Source organism: Netta rufina (genome assembly GCF_964035555.1).
Source record: "Netta rufina genome assembly, chromosome: 1".
Taxonomy (NCBI): domain Eukaryota; kingdom Metazoa; phylum Chordata; class Aves; order Anseriformes; family Anatidae; genus Netta; species Netta rufina.
The window spans coordinates 18,729,131-18,743,821 of NC_140123.1; the positions used below are offsets into that span (position 1 = coordinate 18,729,131).

A 14,691-nucleotide genomic window follows, 5' to 3' on the forward strand; every position below is an offset into this window, starting at 1 on the left:
TAGCATCATTTTGATCAGCCTTAGTGCTGTTGGGACATAAGTTAATTTCTCCGCAGAGCCCTGCAGTAGGACACGTAAAAGCTCATAAGCCATATAATTTGCTCAAATGTTATTGGGAAATCTGTAATACAGCATCATTTTCATTGGCTCAGTTGCTTCCTGTTGGTCTATACTCTGAGAAAGGGGTGAAATTTAAAAAATCAAATTCACAAGCCTTGCAGTACTAATTAAAACCAAGATATTTAGAAATGGTATCAGAGGTAGAAATGGTATCAGGTTACTTAATGATTTAATTCACTACTAACATGAAGAATTTTTTATGTTGTTAGTTCCGCAGCAAATCGACACATGCTGAGGTCTTTGTCCCAGTATGGTGCTGGAGCGTTTGAATATTTTGACCCAAAATCAAAGCATAACTGGGAGACAAAGGTACGCTTACAAATCCTTAATATACTCAACATGTGTGTCATTGCCTGACCTATCAATATCTGATAGTGATTGTCTTTTGTGTGCATGCCTTATTTTCAGCAGGAACATGAGTTAGAAGGGATAGAGAGCTGTGGAGCTTCCCCAGTTCTTTGATAAGGGAGGGAATTTATTGCTGCAGTTGCCCCACCTTCTCATTCAGATTGGTCACTTTTAATGTATAATATAAACCAAGGAAACCAAGACTTACTTTAGTTTTTCTATTCTTTTTGAGAGAGATCTGTATTTCTTGGTGATTGCAAATACACCAAATTAGAAAAACTTTATGGTGTCAAACTACGTAAATAATTCTCTCTGAATGGAAAACCAGAGTTTTGCTTCTGTCCTGGATGTCACAGGCGATCTACAACATTGTCCTTGCTGTGATGTTGAGGCCTGTAGCAACTGCATTCTGTAACTTTGGTCTGTTGGTGCCTCTGGAAGTTTCAGGCAACATAGGACCCCACGTGCAGTGCTTCTGGGTTTCCCAGTAGTTATGTGCCTACAGCTCTATGCTGTGCCTTGAATCTGGTCCCTCCTGACACAGTGTTAGTAGAGAAGGGGCTCCAGCACAGTTAATAGCTGACATGTTTTTGTCTGGGGGAAAGAATGAAGATCTATCTTCTGGCTATTCTGGCTGTCATTTGAAGGATGGAAAATTATCCTGAGCAGACCACGGAGATCTGCAGAACTGTTCACACATCTCAGAGTTCACATGCAGGAGGTGCTGTGTCTAGCAGGCCATATTCCCTAGCCTGTTTGGCAACCCTGATGAATAGAAACTTTACTCTGAAATCTCAGCTTTCACTTAAAAGAAGTCTCATTATTCCCAAAGCTGGTACAGTAAGAGCTGAGTGATTATCCTTTGACTGAGTTGTACCTGTATGTGGCAAAAATTTTAGAAGTATGTGGCTTTAGTTGTATCAGAAAGAAGGAAAAAAAGAAGGGAAATTAGGTCAATTCACATGGGAAGTATGGGTGTTGTGTTGTTTGTTTGTTTGTTTGTTTGTTTGTTTTATTATTATTATTTTTGTATTAAGAGATTGTATTTTCTCTTAAAAGCCTAGAAGGAAACAGGGCTAATTTCTTTTCTATCTTTACACAGATACAGCGCCAGGTGTCCAGAATATTTTCTCCAGGATGCAGTTCTGTTTCTATTAAATGGCAACAGTTTAATACAAATGAACCGGAGCCAATGCAGGCTCCTGCTCAAATACAGTCTTTATTTACCAATGAGAGGCTTCTTGTCTATGGATTTGTCCCTCACTGTACTCAGGTAAAGACTGGGATATACACTTACTACTGGATAGAAATTCACATGTAAAAAGATTGAAAAGGTCTTATTCTATTTTATTATATTAATTTTGTATTATATATCCTTTATGCAGTATATACTTAGCTTCATTTTCATTGCTAAATATAATTAAATTACTATTTAAATGACATCATTAGTCTTCCCAATAAGAAGTAGAGAGGAAAAGGTTACCTTATTTAATGTGCATGTCATTATACTTTAATAAATACAAGATTTCTTTATTTGCCAGTGTCCCCTTGTTGTAAGGGGAAGTGTTTTTAAACACAGACATGCAGAGAGTTACAGATTTGAGTTGCGTTCAGAACATGGAACAGCATGTATGTGTGCAAGTAACACAGTACATGACAAAGAGAATAAAACTTTTTTTCCCCCTTTTAGGCCACCTTAAAAGCAATAATAAATGACAAAGAACTACAAACTGTGGTGTCAACCACTGAATTACAGAAGACAACCGGAACGGTGAGTTTGGCCAACATTACGTGCACATATAGTGAGAGAAGCTGCTTTAAACAACAACATGCTGCTTTGGGCTCTTTTGAATGAATTAAAACCCCTGTTTTTGGTTCTTGCACTATTATTTTTGCTTCTGACATTTCAACACACTTCCCATCTTCAGGTTTTTAAAGAGAAACTATTTTACATAGAAGTGCCACATTTCTCTGTACTTTCTAGCACGAAACTTGAACTTCTCAGAACTGGAAGTGCTGCTTCTTATTCCAGCAACTTCTTTGGGCTCTAGCTTTGTCCCTGCATTTGCTCTTCTTCTTCAGGTGACTTGTGTGAAGGAGCTGCTGCAGCATTCTTTTTCAAGTTGTATGTTGTTACTATGTGAGAATCTTGTCATCAGTCTTTCATTTTAGACACTTGTAAATATTAAAGTAGTACTAGCCTTTTAGCTGCTTCAGTAACCAAGTAACTTCAGAGTATTTATATATAGGAAAGCTCTGCACTGGTGTTGAAAAGGAAAACAAGCTGAAAAGAACCATTTATTAGATCTAAGAGGTGTCTACACTTGAAAAATCAACAGAATAGTCATTCTTCAGTAATAATTCTGATATGACTCTCACCCTTTCCCCACTAAGGAGCTGATTTGTTTTCAAATAGAAATGACTTTGTTCCTTATTTAGTGTAATCCACTTTGAAAGCTACTATTGTGGGTTGTAGTCTAAGGACAGTTGGTTTCCATGGATATGCCCTTCTACAGACAAATGAAGCTGGTGAGCAGAAGCAATGTAATTGCTTGCCATAAAGAATTAATGCTTTAAAAAAGAAATCCTATACTACAAATTCCAGATGTAGTTAAAAAAAATAGGGCTTTGAAAGGTGTAAACTGAAATGGTAAAATGATTTTTTAAAGGGCCAAAATTAGACACAAATTCTTAATTATTGATGCTTTAGATGAACTCTGAGAATTCTTACCCGTTTCTTTTGTCATTTCACCTTAACACAAAAAATAAATACTGGCTTATGAGGTGTTCCACTGTAGTGCCTTTCTCCAGCATCTACAGTCTTCTTCCAAAAATGACTTAGTGGGAATGTTTGAGCAATTGGAGCTGGAATACAGCAAAACTTTGCCACACAGAGAGAGTGTTCCCTCCCTCTGTTAGCTTTAGAATATTGAGCAGACTGAAAGTATTTTTCTTTCCCATGAAAGACTGGTTCCATTTTAAAAAGCAAATTCTAGTTAATAGATTTCAGTATTCCCTTTTTCTGCATATAAATCCCCAGGTCAGAAATGACTTGATTTTTATAGACCTAATGAATTGTTCAAAGTTAAACACTCTAGATTCAATTTAATTTTCCCCCAAATTCTGTATTTGTATGCACAGGACTAATTTACCTAACTTCAGCTATCTAGATATTCTTACTTAAGAGTGAGGAAATTGTCTGGGCTCTATTTACAGTCACTATGGGGAAATGTGTTCCTCCAGAAGAGGGAAGCTTCCTACTTGTTTTAGTTAGCTTTTTCAAGATGGGATGGATTGCCTGGTGTTTTTTCTGTTCATCCATTTCTTTGCTTTTTCTCATCCTTTACCCCAGTGAGAATGTGTGCAACAAGAAAAAGACCTGGGTATCTTTTAGTTTGCTAAAGTTAAGTGAAATAAAAATGTACCTTATGTGCAGGTTATGATTGCTTTTTAAATGAAAGGTTAGTCTGACAATTAGAAAATTAGATTCTGTGTAAATATGGAAGCTAACTGCCTGGATCTCATAAATAAAAGGAATATTTTATTATTTATTTTTTTTTCAACACCATTAATTTCTTTCTAGGTGCTACACAAACTCACAGCAAGAGCTTTCATTAGGGACTATGAAGATGGGATTCTTCATGAGAATGAAACAGAACATGAGGTTTGATAATCTAAAAGCAAAAGTATATATTTAAAATGACAGATAGCAAACATTTAAATGGAATAGAGTTTTTTTTTTTTTCCTTTGTTAAACATAACTTTAAGGTTGAAGTTCCAGTGTCATCTTAAGGTTAAGGTCACCATATTGGAATACATTTTCCTTTTAACTGCAGTTAAACATGTTTTAACTGTGTTCTTCCCCATTATGAGAATATTGGCATAACATGTACCTATTTTTCCTAATCTATAGATTGTCATTGCAGGCCATTGATGGTTCTTCTTTCCCTGGCATATAACATTTTTGTCTCCAGAAGATCAAAACATAACTGGTTTTTGTATTTTGCATTATTCTTGGATTTTGTATAGAATAGGGTGGAAGATAATGGCTTCAGTTTTACAGATAGACAGATTTAATGATCTTTTAAAACAGATTTAAGTTTTAGCTACTTAAAAACTTATTACTTTGTCATCTTGGCTTACCTAGGGCTTCAAACTAATCCTAAATAAGGTACAGCTTTCTCTTACACAAGAGGAAGTACAGAACTGAAAGAAGTGTGTAACTACATGTCTCTACCAAAGTTAAATGAGGACGTAGAAAAAGTTAGAAGGAGCAGAGAGTCAGGCCACTATATTCTCATGAGACCTTCCTTTTACATGTCCCTATGTAGAGTGCATAAGTATGTTTATATATTCGGTTTTGGCATTTCTGCCTCTTTTACCTGATTATATTTTTTCTGCCTCTTTCATTTGTTAATATTTGCCAATATAGATGAAGAAACAAGTCTTGAAAAACAAGATTATTCGTCTTAGCTTGGAGAACTCAATTATAACCCAGTTTACAAGCTTCGTTGCAGTTGAGAAGAGGGTATGTTTTCTATAAAATATCTTGTTCTCACTAGCTTTTTTGTGAAGACTCTAAATTCTGTAACCTTGCACACATCAAAACCAGTCTTCCTTTGCAATAAACAATGTTTATTAATTTAAAATAGAGCTAGAACTATGTTTTTTTGAAATGATTCTGGCTCCTTCTGCAATACAGCAAGTTATTTTTGTTTTCTATTTCATATATTGCTTGTCCTTACCTTACAATCAGACATCAAACAGTAAGTATTCTCCTGTTGTGATTTGCTACAAGGGTTTGTAATTTGTGCTAGTGCTGTGGAAGCCAAATGGGTCAAAGGAAAAGTCCAGATGAAAAATACTCTTTAAGTAATGGGTTTGGACTGGCAAAGATCATTCCGGGACAGTCTGTATCAGGTGGTAATAAGAAGTAAATCAAAACTTGAAAAAATTATCTTCTAATACTGCGGTAAACTGTGGAAAGTTTTGTTTGTTTCCAAAATTAGAACAGTGGTAGGAAAAGCAAAACTTTGCAGCAAATGGAAACAAATACATACAAATGACAATTTTGAAGTTCGAAAGTCTGTAAAAAGAATTTTCGAATGGAAAATGGTATCGTGATAAGCAATATGGTATCACTTGGAGTAAGTAGTAGATGGTGCAAAAAGAATGGGAATTCATCTGACCGTATATGTGTATGTACATTTAGTGATAAATTGGTCATGTTTGACTTTTTATTGTCACCTGAAATAAATAGATATTTCTAGAGCTTGATTCATCTCATCCTGAAGTTAAATATCTAACTGTGAAGTTATGTTTGCTGCTTATTGGTATACACTGAGTATTTTTAATGTACTGCATTATCCACTTTTTCTGTTTTCAACACATTCCATACTCACACAGAAAAAAATGCACTCTCTGTTATGACAGAATTTTCTGTTACAACATCTGTCACAACTAAGAATTAAAAATTGAAGAGAACTTTCAAGTTCATAACTGTGATAAATTTTGTTTTAGGATGCTAATGAAATTTGTCCTGCTGATGTTCCAAACATTCCGGAAATTATAGCACAAGAAGATGTAGATATTTTACCATACATGGACTGGGACCAAAAGCCAGTGGAATCTGAAAGTTTATTTTCAGGAGGATTTTCCCAGGTAACTATATTTAATATATGTTTTTATGGCTAATATTTCTCATTTGTTATCCAGCTGTGCTGCTGTATTTTATGTGATAATACACAGCAATTGTTAATGAAATTAGGTCAATTTTTAATTTTTTTTTAAAAGTCATTAACTCCAGACAAGTACTGTGTAGAATTTTATTGTCCCAAAAATAAAGTACGTTTTAAAAAATAAAATGAGAAATTTTGAAAGAAGATATCGTATAGGACTCTTCTACCTTCCAGCAGAAACTAACCCTTCTTGAATTCAAGGCTTTATGTACACTAGTGTATTCCTATGAGAGAATTCTTTAATAGTTTTGTTGCACTGCTTGAACTACTCTTAAATGTCCACAGTTTAGATAGCACTAGGCTCATAGTTCCATCCTTGCTGATGCTGTCTTAAACAGGGATGCCAGCTGTCATATTGATCTTAGCTTGCTTAGCTGTGTTTTGCTGACTATATGCACTCTTACCTACACTACAATACCCCACATTCAGCTACAAAATACCTTGCCTATTACCCCTCTTGTAAGTCCTCAGCTGAAATTCATTTGCAGATCATTAGATCAAACTGTACTTCTTGCTTCACTTGACTGTAGTTCATCCATATGTCACAGACTGGTAGACAACTCTCAAAATAACAAGCAAGAAGTATGTCAAAATGGTTGCTTCTTGCTTTTGTTTCTGCTGCTGGTAGATTGTTGGATAGAGGCACTTTCACTCTAAGAAGTTGGGGGGAGGGGCCTTCAAGGAAGATCAAGGTTTTGATCCAAACCTAAGTCTCCACTAGCAGAGGGATACAGCCAAAGCAAAGAGATTACTGGGAATGGGGGGCAAGCATTACTGTAAGAAGAGGAAATATTCCTGGCATGGAACAGGCCAGTCCCTGGGATGAGGGGGAGCAATGCAAGAATCATGAACTAGTGAAATATGATGTTTGCTAGTTATGGTACTTCTTGACTTTAGAAATTAGTTAGCACCTATAATTCTTTTAGCCCTTGAAGTCGTAACAGGTTGAGGCTTTACATCTCGAAATTTTGTAGGGGAATCAAGTAAATCATTATTTGTCTATTAAATTATGTTGTAAGTGACCATGATGTGCATTTAAAACAACCGAGGAACATCATCTTAACCTGTAGTCTGTAATGTATTAAGAATGTGGACTATTTAAATTGTCCCAGTGTATGCGTGTACTATAACTTAGGTCAACTCATATAAAGCTTTTTTTTTTTTTTTTTTCTGATCCTTTGGACCAAGAACTCCTAGGTAGCAGAACATCTAGAAGTCTACGTTGGTGTATGGTGGCAAGCCTACTAACTTGTATGCAGCAACTACTAGACCTCACCTAGTACATGTACCAGCATTGCTATGCATCATGTGAACATCCCAGCTTGAGTAAGCACAAGCAGGATGCACAGTTCAGTTTACATAGATCTATCTTCTGTGTATATAAAACAATATCAAGCAGTGGAACTTCCATGGCTCCAAATTATCACTTATCACTCAGATATTCATCGTTTTTATCTTAGTAATGTAAAACACTCTCCGCTCATACTTTAAGTTTTACTCTTAATTGGACCAGTGTAAGGTTCAATAGGGTAAGAAAATTTTAGTCTAACTGATGTATTACTTTCATTTTGAACATAAGAATGACAACATAATGATACTGTGCACAACATAAGAAGAAATAACAGATTGATTAAAAAGAGGAAAATATCTTAATATTTCTGGAATTATTTTGTTTCCTTGTCATTTTACTAAACAGGCATGTTCCCCAGGAGTAACTGATGCTTGGTCAGATTATTTCTTCAGTGACAGAGGTGAAACTGAAAGCTTCCAATTTCAGTCTGAAGAACTTCCTGTTATTCAGGAGAGCACCTCACAAAAAGTGACAACACAGGGCTTTGGAATTTTTTCTGAAATTCAAAGTAACACTTGCAGTCTCAAATCAAATTTGAATTTTGATAATGGCATCACAAAGGAGGAATCTTCAGGAGCAACGTCATCTTCACCACATGAACCTCACGTGCTGGATTATTGCAACACTTTCTCATTTGGTTCAGAACCTAAGATAGGAGCATCTTATGTGGCTGAAAAAAAATCACTTCAGACCTTTGCACTTCCAAAACTTCCAGTTTTTTGTATGAGTGCTGGTGCACCTCCTCGTCCCTATTCTCTTGAAAAACTGGCAGAACACATGGAACCTGCTTATTCTTCTTGTGTTTCTCAGATACAACCTTTGGGAATGTTTGGTTCACCTGCTCCTATAGGCAAAACATTTTCTGATAAAACAAATGTTGAAAAACAAGTTATTCCCAAATGTCCTGTTTTCCAATGTGACAGCAAACCAGCAATGACACAGCGAAAGTGTAAGAAAAAACTAGTAGGTCATCGTTGTGCTACAGCATCTGAAAAATTTACTGAGGACACTAAGGTTTCGGTAAGTCTTCAACTGAGAGCCTTTTATATACAGGATGCTACAAATGTCATGTTGAAATCGAGGCAGCATTTATCTAATGGAAAAGTTGCCTTAAAAAGGAAAGCTGCCTTAAAAACATTTGTGTTCTAAGGTGCATTCCTGTACAGCCCAAAAAGAATATGTTAAGGGTGGTAATGAAATTGCTTTCCAATTCAAGAAATCTGAACCCGAGATGCAGAAAGCATTCTTTTTGTTTGATTATTTTTTTCATTGTTCTTGTTTAAAGTTATAAATTTACAGTCTGAATTCTGCTGCTTATTCCTTACTATTCTGAGAGAATAGTAAATTTCTAAATGGAGAAAAAAGGTCTCACTAACTCTGGAATTTCAAATACTTTCCTAAGTAGGAGAGAATGAACCTAAAATCTTCCAATTTCAACCTGAAAAAGAAGTTTCTTTTAAGAGGAAGTTCCTTTTAAAACTTTTAATGAAATTACTTATTTCCATGATATAGTAGCTGAATGAATAATGGTGGTAGAATAAGATTTTTTTGTGAATATTATCCTCTTCAGGAACAATCAAAGAGCATTGCAGCAATAGAGAAAGAAAAGATTCGACGGAGACTTGAGCTGACTTCTATAAACTTGAAAGAAGTTTTTGAGCTCCAAAATCAGGTACAGTACCCATAGTCTATTTGTGCATTATTTAAAAAGAAGATACATGTAGAAAGAAAAAGTATTTTTACTTTACTCAAGTCCTGAGATAAGCATTTTATAAATGTACTTATTTTCTTTACTTTTTGAACTGATCATAAAAAGTATATAATGACCTCAGGGTCATGCTATGTTTTATTGCTCTCCTGGGCACCTCTTCGATGGGTGCCTAAGGAACAGTGTAAAATCAGGGCCAACAGGTAGTAATACACCTCCATTTTAGAGCCTCCACCAGTTTGCAGCTTGGAGACTTCCTGGGACATGTATAAAACCATATATGGGGAGACAGATTGAAGAAGTAGGTGCAAATAATGCACATTATGCAAGTAGTTGGGACTTAGAGGATTACACAGAGTACAGGAGGAACTTCTTCAGGATAGTCAGACCAGCTGAATGGCTGGTGAATTAAAGACAAGCTGAATTAAGCAATATCGTCCAAGAATTCCGCAAGTAGGAGTCAGAACAGGTAATGTTTTGCCTTGCTTAGGTATGATCTTGTGGTTGATGTCCACTGCTTCACCTAACCCATCGCCAGCTGGTGAGCTTACCAATTGATGGGGTGAGGTGGTGTGGTGATCAACAATCAGATCGTAGGCCAATACAATCCAATACAACCAATATCTGTATGTAATAAACAGGAGGAGGTCTTCAGTAGTGCTACATGATCCAAATGAAGAAGCCACCGTGGTATTCCCTCAGTGGAGACTCCTGATGTTTATCAGCAGAGATCGGCCATTCAGCCTGGTGCTTTGTTGAATTCCCTTTGTCTGGGAGTATCCTGGGTACACTAGATCCAGCATGTCCATTTGCATGCAAAAGTAGGAAAAGGAAAGTAGGAAAGTATAGCTGATGTAAGTGTCAAGAAGAGATGCCTATTTTTCCTATATTTTTGACAGGTCACTTTTATCAAATTATTTTTAAACATTGAATCATTACCATATGCCACGCATGGGGATATAATGGGGAATAGATTTGTGATTGACTCTTATGGGAGTTAACTCTCAAGGAGAGCTTCAGGATTGCTTTTCTTTTTGAGCAGAATTGCCAATTGTCGAATTATAGAAAGAAAAAGTTTCCCACAGTTTTTTACACTAAGTTTAATGATCTAACAGAATCTTACTTTTTAGGTAATTTAGAAACATGTATTGTCTTCTAGCTTACCTTATATGAATCTGTAAATTGTTATGAATTTGTGTCTACAGTTATAGTTATCTATGACATAAACCCTCAAGGACAGATAGAAGTTTTGAAAGTATTTAACACTGATGAATAAGTAGTTGAAAATCCTGTTGAAAGCCTGTCTTCCATCTATCTGAGAGTAGCAAACTGATGGTTTTAATCAAAGTTCTCTAATTTTTGGCAGGGAAAGTCAGATAAAATAGGATTGGTCTTGTTAATACAGTATTTAACAACATAAATAGCAAACTAAATTTATAGAGACTTTGCATTCCCTTCAGAGGAGAGAGTTTTTTGTTTGTTTGTTTCTTTTGGGTAAGACAAATGCTTATTTCCTGAGCACCTTTAAAATAATTTTCCAAAAGATTTTTTTTTGAAATAAATTTGACTAGGTTAATGTTGTCATTGTGCAAGTCAGTTCAAAATTTCCTTGTTCTTATTGTTTGAGTTGTTTTTTTATATAACCTAACTACAACATTCCACATCAATTACAAACATTTGATGGTTTATCAAGGGGTTTGGAAGTTTAATATTTGCATCAACTAAATGGATCACATGGATTTCAGTTTGGTGTTTGTGTACACTTTTAAAATGGTTTTAAATAAATATCCTATGTTTAAGTTTGTTCCTGACAAATACATTTTCAGTGCCATGAATCTCTCACTTATCCATATCTTTGTTTATTCCATAGAATGGTTCTTGGAATCTCAGTCCGCAGTTGGGAAAAATCTTGAAATTTGATGTTGATTATTTAATTAATCAGTTCCTTATCAGAAAAGGCATTCAGTCACTTGGTAAATACTTTTTCTGTTATTAAAAAAGCAGTGCATTGTATTACATTTCCTATCTTTGTGTGCTATTACTCTGTATTTCTAGGAGAACTTGCAATAAGATACACTCAGAATTTAAGTGGGTCTCCTAACTAAAAATTTTCAAAAGCATCTGATTTTAATAATACATTTTCTTCTCAACTTCTCTCACAATATAGTGTCCTGAATGCTAAGTACCTCTCCTGGAGAAATATGTGTGGAGTATGTGAAATAGCTGGAATAGCAATAGAGGTTCTTTTATCTCAGCTATTGTATCTGCTGTATTAATATCTACTTTTTTTTTTTTTTTTATTTAAAAAAAAAAAAGTGTGAGGGAGGAAAGTCTCTCCTAGGAGAGAGTCTGAGACCACTTCTGCTTTTCACATTTCAGATAACACAAATAATATTTCTACAATTCTTTTCCCCACATGCTGCCTGCAGCACATTCAGTATGCGTTCTGTCTATGCACACTTTGCTGTTTGATTCTGTCAGTTGGCGCTCACTGCTGGCAGCAGACCAGAAAACTTGGGGAAAAAAAGGCAATTCATTCTTTTTAAATTATTAGAAGATGCAATGCTTCATCAAAGGACAACACTCTTACATTTTTCCCATTCTTACACATTCCCATTCCCATGAATTAAAATCAAAGTTGATTAGAACCCAAGCAAAAGCAAACTGCAGAAATCCTAAAAAAGCATTAACAGACACAAGTTTGAAAGCCAGGAGCATGCTTGCCAGGTCACTAATGTGAATATTTTTCATAGTACTGGTTGTGTGGTGAAACAATTAAGTAGCATCAGAAGTTTAAAATTTTTAAATATAAAACTTTGTAGGAAGTACCTTTTCTGCTATCAAGAATTCATTTAAATGATTTCCCTTTTCTTCTTCCTTAGGCTCAAATGGAAAAGAAAAGCTACTGCAGTTGATTGCTACTCTTCTTGTGCTTCAGTTCATACGCTGCACAAAGGAACTGAATGGGATAGTTTTCAAATCGCTGATGAAACTGGATAATTTAACCATTTCAAGGTATGCTTTTAAAAAAAATCTTATAATTTAATATAGTAATGTAAACATTCTCAACATATGTGAGATTAATCTCATTATGGAGAGTAAATGGCTATGCTACAGGATGAGGCAGTAGAAAAGGGAATGGGAATTATTAATGATATTGGTGACACATGACTGCTTCTAAGAGGGTGGATGGAGGAGAGAGTATTTTGCAAAATTTGATACAAAAAATGAGAAATCAGAGCCAACTCAAGTGTTGGGTAAGTTGTTCAGAAACTTGCCCAGCTGATTTTTAAATATCTTTAAGGATGGAGATTCTACCATCTCAACCTTTTAAGGACTTCAGCCTTTTTGGATTTTTCATGCATGTATCTTATTCCTCTTGGTCTACATCCTTTTTCAGCATTTTATTTATGGGTTGATGTTCTTCACAAGCAAACACTATAAAATACAATACTTTTGAAATCGTTAAGGCACAAGATCACAGCACAACTTCCACTTTTTCCATTAGCCCTGGGAAATGCTGATACTGGCTCATTCTGACAAAGCCCCCTCACTTCTGGATGTCCTAGTGCTCTGTTATCTTTCAAAGACAGGGGTCCCTGCATCTGCAAATTCCCTTCTGTTGGGGGTGAAGAGAACGATTGTCAGCTGGGAAGTTTTTTGTTATACAGGAAAAGCAAAAGTTGTAAAAGATGCATGAAGAAGTAGGCCTTTGGTGAATCTGGATTGCCCAAGCCACAAACAGATTGTGGTGCCCAAACGGGAAGCTTGTACCGTTCGTGCTTTACAGGGAATATAGGACAGGATAAAGAAACAGCAAGGAAAGCCCTGCAGAGACTTCCTCCCTCTCTTGAAACCTCCTGACAGAGGGAAAAATGGTTGTATACTTTGGGCTAGTCTGGTGTGAAATGCAAACAAAATCATATTGACTGCTGGATGAAAGCAGTTTGGATAGGCCACAAAAGTGAAAGAATTCTGACTTGTGAATGTACAAAGAAGGAGACAAGTTTGCCATTATGAAATGCACAGTACTTCACCGTGGTGATAGGAACAGTGCAAATGAATGCAAGTAATGGTTATGGATCCACATATGCCCCATATGGATTATTCCAAAAAGATGGGGCAGAGGAGATGATGATGTAGATTCCTGTATCAGGTGATATTTTACATAGGCTGGGTCACTGTACTATAGACAATTTTCTCTTTCAAATGATCACAGAATAAATGATTTTCTTGCCTTTTTTTGGCGTGATTACAAGATTTTATTATAATAAAGCTTCATTTCTATATACAGTGGTGTTCACTGGACTTTTGAGTTGATCAAGAAAGCAATAGAGTGGGTAAGAAAAGTTGACAAGCAATTTCCAGCTATTTACTATCGACTTGAACTTGGGAAAGACTGGGATTCTGCCACCAAGAAGATACTGGGTATCACCTTTAACTAACATCAATTTTCTTTCTACTTAAAATATTTAAACCTTTGTTTAAGATAATAGTGAAATAGCTTTTCTTGCGATTCTACCTAAAATGTTTAAATTGAGGACATTTGATTGTATATTATTCTTGAATAATTCTCACACGCAGACAAAATTAAAGGATCTTACGGTTAGTCAACTTTACATACGTAGTGTTTTACTTAGCTGTGACTATAAAAAAATACCTCCATATTTCATAATTGACATTATTTTTCCAGTATATTGCATATTCTTACTACTTTTACATCTTTCATATTTCTCTTTCTTCTAAAATATTTTATTCTTCCGTGGCACTGTAAGTGAAGTGCAATCCAGTAATTCAGTTAAATACTGCAGAATGTTTTGACAGATACAAAAATGTGATTAGTAAAGATCTAATAAACATCTTTACAACATATCAGTGTTGGTTTTGTGATTCCTGCAGTGTGCCTTGAAATGCAAACAGCAGAACTGTTGTTTTTCTCCTGCACTGTTTTTCTTATTAGTCATATGTCAGTTTGTGAATACATTGGTCAATTTTGTTAGGAGGTATGAGTTCTCTCTTTTTGTCAGCTATTGCTCTGTATTCCGATTTTATCCTGAGGAAAAGCTACTTGATTACTTTATACCAGACCAAACACGTAAGCCTAATAGTAAATCCAGAATAAAAGTGATTTATCTTAATTGAATGTGTTTTTCACAGGTGCTTAAAAGAACACATTACCTCTTTTAAATTCAGGAGCTGTGGAGTCACTCTTTACTATGCTGTGATCGGAGAAAGTGTAGGTAGTGAGTAATAAGACAATTACTTGCACTGAGGCAGGATTGAGTGTGTAGAGAACAGACTCTACACTTGTTTGTCCAACCACTGAAAATGTTCAGAAGCAGCAGATTCCTCAACCACTTCAGGTAGGGTGCTGCAGTGCAAACAGGACATGCTTCCTAGTATTTGCTGAGAGAAAGAAGCATTGT

The 14,691-nt window shown here is 35.6% G+C and overlaps 1 protein-coding gene across 1 annotated transcript in view; it reads left to right on the top strand.

The window, feature by feature from the left end:
- The window catches only part of PARP4 (poly(ADP-ribose) polymerase family member 4), a 44,572-nt gene extending 30,490 nt beyond the window's left edge, over positions 1 to 14,082 (top strand). The window contains exons 24-34 of the mRNA XM_084305906.1: positions 330 to 429; positions 1,571 to 1,741; positions 2,159 to 2,239; positions 4,052 to 4,132; positions 4,901 to 4,996; positions 5,989 to 6,129; positions 7,903 to 8,577; positions 9,128 to 9,229; positions 11,136 to 11,238; positions 12,148 to 12,280; positions 13,560 to 14,082. Of these exons, the coding sequence (XP_084162032.1) occupies positions 330 to 429; positions 1,571 to 1,741; positions 2,159 to 2,239; positions 4,052 to 4,132; positions 4,901 to 4,996; positions 5,989 to 6,129; positions 7,903 to 8,577; positions 9,128 to 9,229; positions 11,136 to 11,238; positions 12,148 to 12,280; positions 13,560 to 13,710 (1,834 nt within the window). The 3' untranslated portion in view covers positions 13,711 to 14,082. The remainder of the gene's footprint in view (positions 1 to 329; positions 430 to 1,570; positions 1,742 to 2,158; positions 2,240 to 4,051; positions 4,133 to 4,900; positions 4,997 to 5,988; positions 6,130 to 7,902; positions 8,578 to 9,127; positions 9,230 to 11,135; positions 11,239 to 12,147; positions 12,281 to 13,559) is intronic.
- The last annotated feature ends 609 nt before the right edge of the window (positions 14,083 to 14,691 follow it).